At 48.5% G+C, this 9,682-nt stretch overlaps 1 protein-coding gene across 1 annotated transcript; it reads right to left on the bottom strand.

The window, feature by feature from the left end:
* Positions 1-3,818: 3,818 nt before the first annotated feature.
* Positions 3,819-9,682, bottom strand: CNGA2 (cyclic nucleotide gated channel subunit alpha 2). Its single transcript, XM_012477347.2, has 6 exons — positions 9,573-9,682; positions 9,288-9,380; positions 8,438-8,608; positions 7,259-7,366; positions 5,552-5,658; positions 3,819-5,224 (listed from the first exon to the last, which is right to left on the bottom strand). Exons 1-6 carry the CDS (start codon positions 9,680-9,682, stop codon positions 3,819-3,821), a joined length of 1,995 nt encoding a protein of 664 aa, XP_012332770.2.

Below are 9,682 nucleotides of genomic sequence, written 5' to 3'. Positions count from 1 at the left end.
ATATATATATAAATTATATGTATATAAATTTAATTATATATATATAATTAAACCCAAATTTTATTAAGGATTTCAAGTTACATACTTCAAATATATATACATATAAAAGAAAATACCTGAAAGCTTAAAAGAATATAGACATTCAAGACACAGCAAAAAGTGAGAGATTATACCCAAGGATATCTGGGAAAAAGAAAGCTGGAAGAGGGTGGGAATTGAGCCCTGGAGACTGTGTCTTAAACCAGTGGGCTCCCCATGTGATCCAGAGAAGATATCTTCCTTGCCCTGGGGCAAAGCAAATCCAAGACACAATGTCCACCCCGTGATGTGGGCTGGAAATCAGGCGCCTGTTGGGGCTGGGCTGAGGGCGAACCAGGCTCTTGGGAGAACACTGCAGATTTCTTGCTGAAATCAAGGCAAAAAATTTTAATGCAGTCGTGCCCCTGTTTCTGGCCCCAGTACCATCTTACACCTGCAAAAATTACATATTGTACTGGTTCGAAGACATGGTTAAAAACTGAACTCAGTGCAACCTTAGTAATGAGGGTATTGGCAAGGAACTGGCTGGGTCTCCAAAGACTCCTCCTGTTGCCGGGGGTTCTCTTGAGGCAGAGGGGCTTAGAGCCTTTTATCCAAGCCCAATACCCAAAGGGAGAGTGTACACAAAGCACTGCTCCATCATGAATACCTCTCCCTCATGCTGCAACTTTCAGGGAGCAGGACTTAGGGATATGTAATGTTGCAGCTCCCTCCAGGTGAATCTTCCCCTGGTTAAGATTTCTTCCTCTTAGCTAGGGAAGAGGTCAAGAAACTACACTAAATGTAAAAGAAGCCTGGCTAGAAGGATGAATTCACATAAAAAAGAATGGCGATGCCAAAAGCACAGGCAACAGAAGCAAAGCTAGATGAATCAGATTACAACAAAATTGAACACTTCTGTACACCAAGGGACACAATTCACATGGTCACACTGTGAAAAGGCAACCTAGAGAATAAGGAAAATAGTTGCAAATCATATCTGATAAGGGGTTAATATCCAGAATATATAAAGAACTTCTACAACTTGACACTGCAATTAAAAAATGACCAAAGAAGTTGAATAGACATTTCTCCAAAAAAAATATGCAAATGGCCAACAAGCCTGTGAAAATATGCTCAAAATCAAAAGAAATGAAAATCAAAACTACAATAAGATCCACCTCACACCCATTAGGATGGCTCCTAAAAACACAGAAAATAAGTGATGGTGAGGATGTGGAGAGCTGGGAACCCTTGTGCACTGTTGGTGAGAATGTAAAATGATGCCACTGTTTTGGTGACACACAAAAAAGAAAATGGTTCCTCAAAAAAACAAAAATAGAATTTCCATGTGATCCAGCAATTCCATTCCTATATACACAAAAAACTGAAAACGGGGTCTCAAAGAGCTATTTGTATAACCATGTATATAGGAATATTCACCATACCCAAATGGTGGAAACAACCCAGATGTTCATCAAAAAATGAATGACTAAGCAAAATGTGGTGTATCTATACAATCAAATATTATTTGGCCTTAAAAAGGAAGGAAATTGTGACACATGCTATGACATGGTTGAGTCTTGAAGATGTTATGTTAAGTAAAATAAGCGAGACACAAAGGACAAGTGCTGTATGATTCCACTTACATGAGATCCCTAGAGAAGTCAAATTTATAGAGACAAAAAGTAGAACGGTGGCTGCCAGGGGCTGGGTGGAAGGAGCAATGGGGAATTGTTTAATGGGGACAAAGTTTCGGTTTCCAAGATGAAAAATTCTCAAGATTGTTTTTACAACAATGTGAATCTACTTAACACTACTGAACTGTACACTTAAAAGTGATTACGATGGTAAATTGTATGTGTATTTCACCACAAGAAGTACATGAATAAGTGAGTGCTGTGCATGTGAACAGGAAGGCCTCTGAGTCTGCACCTAGATTTTCTTGCCCACTAATTAGTACTTGTCCTTCAGGCTCCTGATCATCTTATAATGCCCAGCTGAAAGATGTGCTACTCCAGGAGATCTTCCCCAACTGCCCCAGCAGAGCCAATGTTTCTGTCAAGGCATGACTGGTGACAGGTAGAAGCATAGTTTTGGTCAGCTGTGTTTCTTTGTTCGTTCATTCATTCATTCATTCATTCACTCATTCATGTGTTCACTTACTCCCTCGATGAATAAATGTTCTCTGAATAATCCTCTGTGCCAGCTATGTCACTGAGGCTGCAAATAGACCCATGAGGGAGACTGTTTTGGCCTTGCTCATAGCCTAGAGGGGAAACCAAGTCCACCAAAACGGATCCCACATTATAAAACCAGGACAGAGAGTCTGTTATGCACTGTAGGAGCCTAGAAAGATGATTGACTAGTGTGGGAGTGGTTGCAGTAAAGTGGGCCCTCTCTGAGACGGTGGTGCCTGAGCTAAGCCCTGAAGGACCCATAAGGCTTAGGCAGGCAAGGGAAGGTAGCAGAGTGTATTTCAGATTGAAAAAGTTCTGGTTAGGAGCAAAGAAAAGTACAGTCTGTCCTTCATATCCTTGCATTTCACATCTGCAGGTTCAACCAATGGCAGATTGAAAATATTCAGGAAAAAAAAAAAAGATCAAAATACTACAAAGAACAGATACAGTATAACAGCTATTTCCATAGCCCTGACATTGTATTAGGTATTACAAATAATCAAGAGATGATTTAAAGTATGGAAGGGTGTGCATAGTTTATATTCAAATACTACATCATTTTATATCGGAGACTGGAACATACACAAATTTTGTTATTCATGGGGACTCCTGACAGCAATCCCTCATGAATACTGATGGACAACCATATAGGGAAAAGAGAGGGATTAATGGAGGGAGGGAGAGAATGCGAATAGCAGAGTTAAGCAATAACCACCGATAGTTCAAAGGAATTTGAACTCGTAGGTGCCTCTAACGCAGTTATTAACTTGAAGAGTCTCCCCACCACCAGCAGTTTTCAGGGCCTCTTCAGAAATGCTCTGCAGAGAGGAGGGTGCGGCCAGAGCTGCCAGCTACCCCTGTCTCCAGGTGGACAATTGCCAGTTGCCTTGCTCCTCACTCCTTGCCGTGGAATGAACCAGAAGCTGGGTCCATCTCCCTGGTACAGAGAAGTCTGCAGAGACCCCATCCTGGCTAGCAAACAGACCGAGCAAACAGACCGATCAATCCACAGAGCAGGAACTGGAGTGTGTGATGGGGAGGAACAGCCCTGAGTGGGCACCCTCCTGCCCTCTCCCAGCAACACTATCACATTCCTTGGCCTGTCTTGGGAGACAGACACTGGGTACCTGGCCTAAATGTCTATAGTCGGTGCTCGAAGTACATGCATGTGCAGAGGAAAGGGAGTATTCAGAAAACATGTTAGAAAAAGTGGGGGCCAGAACCAAGGGAGGAGTGTCTAGGTGCAAAAGAGCCAGAGGGGGGCAGTACTGCAGCAAGGTGTATGTCATTTTGCAAATAGGCTTCTTCAGAGCAGATCATTGCCCAGGTTCCTAGTCCCAGACAGACCCCTGGCAGACAGATAAGCTACTCCTTTCACCCTTTCTCAGACTTAGGCAGGCTGAAGCTCCCAGAAGCCCAGCCAACAGTCTGTACTCTCCAAAAACTTGGGCTAAATTGGAGGCAGAATCTTGGATGTTTAGGCCAAACACCTGGGGTCAGAGACGCTTTGGAGAGAATTCAGGGGACATGAAGGTAATTCATATAAATCCGGAGATCTAAATAGCTCCTCTAGCTCCTGGGATCAAGGCCAAGGATGGAGAGGCAGTTAGGCCCCAGGCGTTATGGCTTGTCAGCAGCAGCTGGCTCGGGGCTGTTCATCCCATCAGACAGGTAGTCATCTTCATTGTTCTGTTTCATCTTGGTCTCCAAAATTGTTATGCGCTGCTTGAGCTTCTGCTGGGCCCCCGTGTACTCAGCCAGCAGGCGGCCAAAGCGAGTGTACAAGGTTTCCATGTTGGTCTCCAGCTGCCCTAGCTTCTCCTGCACATCCACCTCCATGCTGGTTGCCACTTCTTTCTCATCCAGCAGCCCCTCCTTCATGAGGATCTCCCGACCCCTCTCTTCTAGAACCTTCTTGGCATCAGGGTATTCAGTCACTGCTTCCATGAGATCATCCTTGGACAAGCAGAAGAGATCTGAATAGCCCAGGCTGCGGATATTAGCCGTGCGTCGATTTCCCATTTTACTGCCCTTAATATTAAGGATACTGATCTCTCCAAAGCAGCTTCCAGCAGCGAGCAGAGCATACTGAGTCACCCCATCATCAGCCACCACTGCCAGCTTGCCCTCCTTAATGATGTACATCTCCTTGCCGATATCCCCTTTGCGGCAAATGTAATCCCCAGGACTGAAGACCTGAGGACGGAGTTTCAGTACCAGCTCTACCAGCAGGCCAGCCTCACAATCATGGAAGATGCGCACTTTCTTGAGTGTGGACAGGTGGACATTGATGGCTATCTCAGCCCTGAGCTTGGCTGGCAGGTTCTTGAGAACTTCCCGCTCATCTACTGTCTTCTTATTGGTCCACAAATAGTCAAACCACCGAATGACCTTGGCTTCCATCTCCTTGCTGACTTTTCGGAACTGCATGTAGTGTTTCACGGCATCGATCTTAGCCTGGAACTCTGCCCGGGTGGCATTCATGTTGGAGATCATGGAGCCCACATTTCCCACGATGGTGGCAAAGATGAGGACGCCAATCAGGAAGTCAAAGATGACAAATAGGTACTCCTCATCCTTTACAGGGGGTGGTGTCTCCCCAATGGTGGTGAGGGTCAGTGTGGACCAGTAAAGGCAATAGATGTATTCCCTAGCCAGGTAGCCATACTCAGGGTCAGTGATGTTGGGGTAAACCCAGGTGTCGACCCCAAAGCCTATGGATTTGGAGATGGCGTAATAGATGCAGGCATTCCAGTGGATGATGACCAAGATGTAGAGGACAAGGTTGCTGATGCGGAAGATGTTAGGGTAGCTGGTGCGTGTCTCTGTCCGGTCAAAGAACTCAAACATGCGGGCAAAGTGCAGCAGGCGGTTGAAGCGCACCTCAGGGCTGTGAATGCCCACAGCAAAATAGATCAGGTCAGTGGGGATGATGGAAGCCACATCCAGCTTGAACTGCAGGGTGTGGATGTAGTTGTCTCGCAGTTTCTTGGTATCTTTGACCAGCAGCCCCTGCTCCAGGAAACCTAGTAAAGACGCAAGCCAGCATGACCCCTCTGCCCTCAGGCCTATCCTTCCCTATGGGCTAATATCTCTAGGCCACGAAAATGCTGCTCACTGAAACTTCCTTCCCAAGGAGGGATGTAGCTCACATAGCAGGGCTGGCCAGAAAGACTGTAAGAGAACACCCCCAGATCCAAACCTCTCTAAGCATGTAGGACCGTGAGGTTCAAAGAAGGGTACTCACCTACCCGAGTCCCAACCAAGCAATTTAGTCCAACACCGTCCACTGGGCTTCCTAAAAATTTGGACTCAGGCCTTTGGACTTACCTGCATCCCAGTTGCTCACTGACCTGTGCGCAATCGGATGAAGAGGTCTGCAATGTAGACCACATCTGAGACGTAGTCCAGCACCAACCACATCAGGTAGTAGCCTTGCTGTAGGTCACTGAAGCAGGCTCTGCAGGAGGACATGGCTAAGCTTCACCCTCAAAGCAAGCCAAAGGTACCCTAGAGGCCCCAAACTGAGTGTTCACTGTGTGCATCGGTTGGGATGGCTACCAGGGGCATCATTCAGCCTAATGCCAAGAGACACTTATCTATAAGTAGCTTCTGCCCCACCCCTCCTCATTACATAGACATCACTACATAGACAACACCATTGGCCATTAATTTTCTGTCTCACCCTCTGAACTGTGAGCTCCAGGAAGGCAGGGACCCCTCTTAGTCATTATGGCATGCCCCATGTCTGACCCAGGGCACCAGGATTTGAGGGCTCAATGGCTGTGAGTTGAATGAATGAACAAGTTCTTGGAAGAACAAACTACAGCATACAACTGAACCGCCTCCATGCTTATCTCCTCAACATACACCTTATTCAGCACTCAACATGCAGCACTAGCCAATACACGTGAGAGACAGGGTAGGAGTGGGAATGGAGAAAGGTTTAGAGGCTGCAGGAACTTTTTAGAAGGAAGTGGCAGGATTTGGCAACTGAGTTAATTCTGAGTAGGGAGAGGGTTGGGGAGAGGGCCTAGTCAGGGACAGAGCCCAGGATGATCGTCCAGCGAGGTACTAGCCAAAGGGGAGAACCGTTAATTCTGACTACTTGGTCACATTTAGACTCAAACTCCAGCCCCCTCCCCTTCCCAATGAAACTGCAGAGCTGGCCCATGGCAGTGATGACTGACTCATAGCCTCCAGCCACAGTAGGCCATCCTGAGACAGAGTGTGCACGTTTGCTGTTTCTTCTGCCCAGAATGCTCCCTCCACCATCCTCAGGTATCTAATTAGCTGCCTCCCTCCCACCAGCTAAGGCATCACCTTTTTAGAGAGGTTGATCCTCACCCCCCTTTCTCTAGCAGCTCCCTGCCACTAGCCCCTGGCATTATCCTGGTCATTTGTTTCATTTCAGGTTTAGAGTCCGTGTCTGCCACTAGCCTGGGAGCTCCAGGAGAGCAGAGACCATGGCTGTTGTTCTCCCCACATTATCCCCAGCACTGAGCACACATGAGGTGCTCAGTCAAATCCTTGCTGACTGAATGACTGGGATAGGGATGGAGTAGGATGGGGTAGGGAACATTTAGATAGTGGCTTTTGAACTGAGCCTGCAAGGAGAAGAATCTCCATAGGTGGAAAACTGCATATTCTGATCCAAGAGAGGTGAATGCTGTGGCTGGGCTGTGTCCAGAAGGTGGAGCAAGAGAAAAAGGCCAGGTCCAGAAGAGTTTGAAGGCCATGCTTAGGCCTTGAACTTCATCCTGTGGACAATGGGGAGCCACTGAAGGGTTTGTGAGGTGGGAGTGGCATCACCAAATCCTAGTTCTCTGTCAAGTATGTTTGCTGCAAATGTGGAGGATGCACCATAGATGTGTGGAGCCACTGTGGTTGTCCCAGACACAAGACAGACAAGAAATCTTCGTGGCATATTAAATGGGGAGAGGGTTGGGGTTAAGAGAAGGTGGAAGTGCCACTGGTAGCCAGGGACTACTGTGCTGTCAATTCCAGGGTCTGAAGACTGGGTGACTTTGGCTACCCCTCCTGGGCCCCATTCTGCTCACCTGGCCACCAGCAGGCACCAGTTGTAAAGGACAGGCATGGCAATGACAAACAGCCAGCGGTAGTACCAATCCCCAGCTGGGTCCAAAACAAATAGTTCAAATTTCTTCCTGAGAAGACAGACAAAGACCAGGTTTGGGGATCAGGTCTCCTCAGTGTGATAGCACCCCAGATCCCAGAAACCAGAGGTGCCTGAGAAAGCACTACCTATGGGAATATGTGGGGTGAAGGATGGGTTGGCTGAGGGCCCAACCCATCCTTCAGGTTGAGGGCCCCATTTTTCAGGGACCTACAACCTGGTACTGGGCATCTGAGTGGAGCTCACATGGGTGTAGGTACACATCTTCCCATTCTGAATCAGGATAGGTCCATTGACTCCCATGCACCTTGCAGGCCCCTTGCCCAGAGGGCATGTCAAGGGGCAGAACTTTCAGTAGTGGTGGGTCTCAGGGCCTGGGAAGGGATTTCCACAGGATGGTAATGGAAGCTTAGCCCTATTCCCACATCCCTCCCTAAAGAGAGTGGCTCCAGGTGAGTGAGCACCACAAGCTTCCTGCCTACCTCAGTCTCCCTTTTAGGTCATTGGCTTCCAACCTCCAAATCACTTTCCCAGATGTTGTGCCCTGCTTTGGCAAAGGACCTTTCCTTCCACTGGCCACAGGTGGGGAATGTCTGCTTGGCCAGACATCTGCAGTTGCCTACTCACGCCTCAAAGGACAGAGTCTCCAGTTCTGCCTTCTCTGCCCTCCCCATGCTGTCCTGCTCCATCATTCAGCCATTCTCCTTCAGCCCTTTACGTGCTCTCTTCAAAGACCCACTTCCCCACCTACAATGGAGCTGAGATTGGCATCCCCTGCAGGGCACTCCCTAAGTGCACCCTCTTAGCATTTCCTGACCACTGGAACTGGGCTGTGCATTAATGTGCAGCAATAGGACATCTGGCAAGAGGCAACTAAGGTGAGAAAAGACACCAGAGGTTCTCATGGCAAGTAGGCCACTGGCTGTTGGGGGGGCACAATGGAGATATTCTGGAGTTGAAAACATTGCAAGTCACCCTTGCCCTCCACTCTGCTTACTACAGCAGGGCTTGTCGTAGCCCCTGGCAATAGCATAGAAACCCCAGTGAGCTCTTCCATTGTATGCTTGGAGCCCGTTTGAGCCCCACAGGCTGAACAGTGTACTTGGTGCCTTTGTCCTCGCCATCCTTGTCGCCTTTGCCATCCCCCTGCTGTGTCGTCACAGTCTGGAGCTCAGGCCCACGAAAACGCTCGAGGAATGAGTCAGGCCTAGATTCCTCTTCTCGGAAATTCTTATTGGCCCACTCTCTGATGACCCCCACCAGGCGAACTATCCTAGAGGTGAGAGAAAGAAAGTATGAGCCAAGATTCATGCTGTTCACAGAGCACCTGTCCCCAGGAGCTCACTGTCCGCTGAGGAAGATGAAAGAAGGACAGTGAAACCTAGAAACAGGCCAGGCCATGATTTCACATGTGCTAAAAGCTGGGGTAAAGGCCAGCACTTAGAGCACGGGGCTAGGCCTCAGGCATGATGGTGAATGCAGTCTGGGTGAGACTGCAGTCCTGGGAAGACTTCCTATAGGAAGTGCCATCTCAGTTTATGGTGAGAAGAGCAAACAGGATGTCTTCAGGGCAAGATGGAGGTTGTGTTAAGGCAAGACCTGTCAGGAATAAAGCTTTCCCTGAGATTCCTGCTTTCCCTATGGAGCCTGTAACTCTGGGATAGAGAGGCCTTGGGTCCTCTACCCAGGCCTCTCTACTGGGAAGGGTATTGCCCCCTGAAGCTGAACCAGCCAAGTGTTAAGGGAGGCCTCTTCTGGACCCTCTGAGCTTGCCTGCCTTGAGGTTTGCCCAGTCCTCAGGAGGAAAGAATTAAGTTTGGCTAGCACTGACAGTGCTCCCTGGGGTCTTGGTGGACAGGACTAGTGGGACCGTGAAGAGGAGGGCCATGGTAGCCACCCTGACATGCCCCATGGGTAGCAGGGGGAAGCAACAAGATAGTGGTGGGACCCACCTGCGGAAGCCACCCCTTCCCTGCTGTGGAGCATCCACGTCTGCCAGCCTCTGCAGTTCTGAGCAGGTGTCATCGTCAGCTGCAGAGTGTGGCCTGCAGAAGAAAGAGCAGAGTTGACTCAGGGTTCTCAGTGCATGACTTGTCTCCCCTCCAGGATTGTGCTTAGAAATTCCATGATCTTTTAAGAGGGTGTCCTGGAGACAAAGATTGCTGGCTCTGTGACCATGAGGCAGAGGTGGGAGAAGTAGCAGCATCTGCACCCTCCCTGACACCATGCAGACTCACCTGCTGCTTGTCCTGTGGTCATCTTTGCCATTGGCCTTGATTGCAGTGGCTGCATGATGGTTGTGATTATTGGCTGGGGAGCTCTTCACGCCATTGGCTTTTTCAGTCAT

The sequence above is a fragment of the Aotus nancymaae genome, unplaced genomic scaffold (assembly GCF_030222135.1).
Source record: "Aotus nancymaae isolate 86718 unplaced genomic scaffold, 86718_ANA_hifiasm-v0.15.2.pri h1tg000138l, whole genome shotgun sequence".
NCBI lineage: Eukaryota > Metazoa > Chordata > Mammalia > Primates > Aotidae > Aotus > Aotus nancymaae.
This window is presented reverse-complemented; position numbering and strand designations above follow the sequence as displayed.

Coding starts and splice junctions, on each gene's coding strand:
- CNGA2 (XM_012477347.2), bottom strand. CDS start 9,682: ATGACTGAAAAAGCCAATGGCGTGAAGAGCTCCCCAGCCAATAATCAC. Junction 9,381..9,572: donor GACCACAGGACAAGCAGCAG/GTGAGTCTGCAT, acceptor TTTCTTCTGCAG/GCCACACTCTGCAGCTGACG. Junction 5,659..7,258: donor TGGTGCCTGCTGGTGGCCAG/GTGAGCAGAATG, acceptor GTCCTCCTGCAG/AGCCTGCTTCAGTGACCTAC.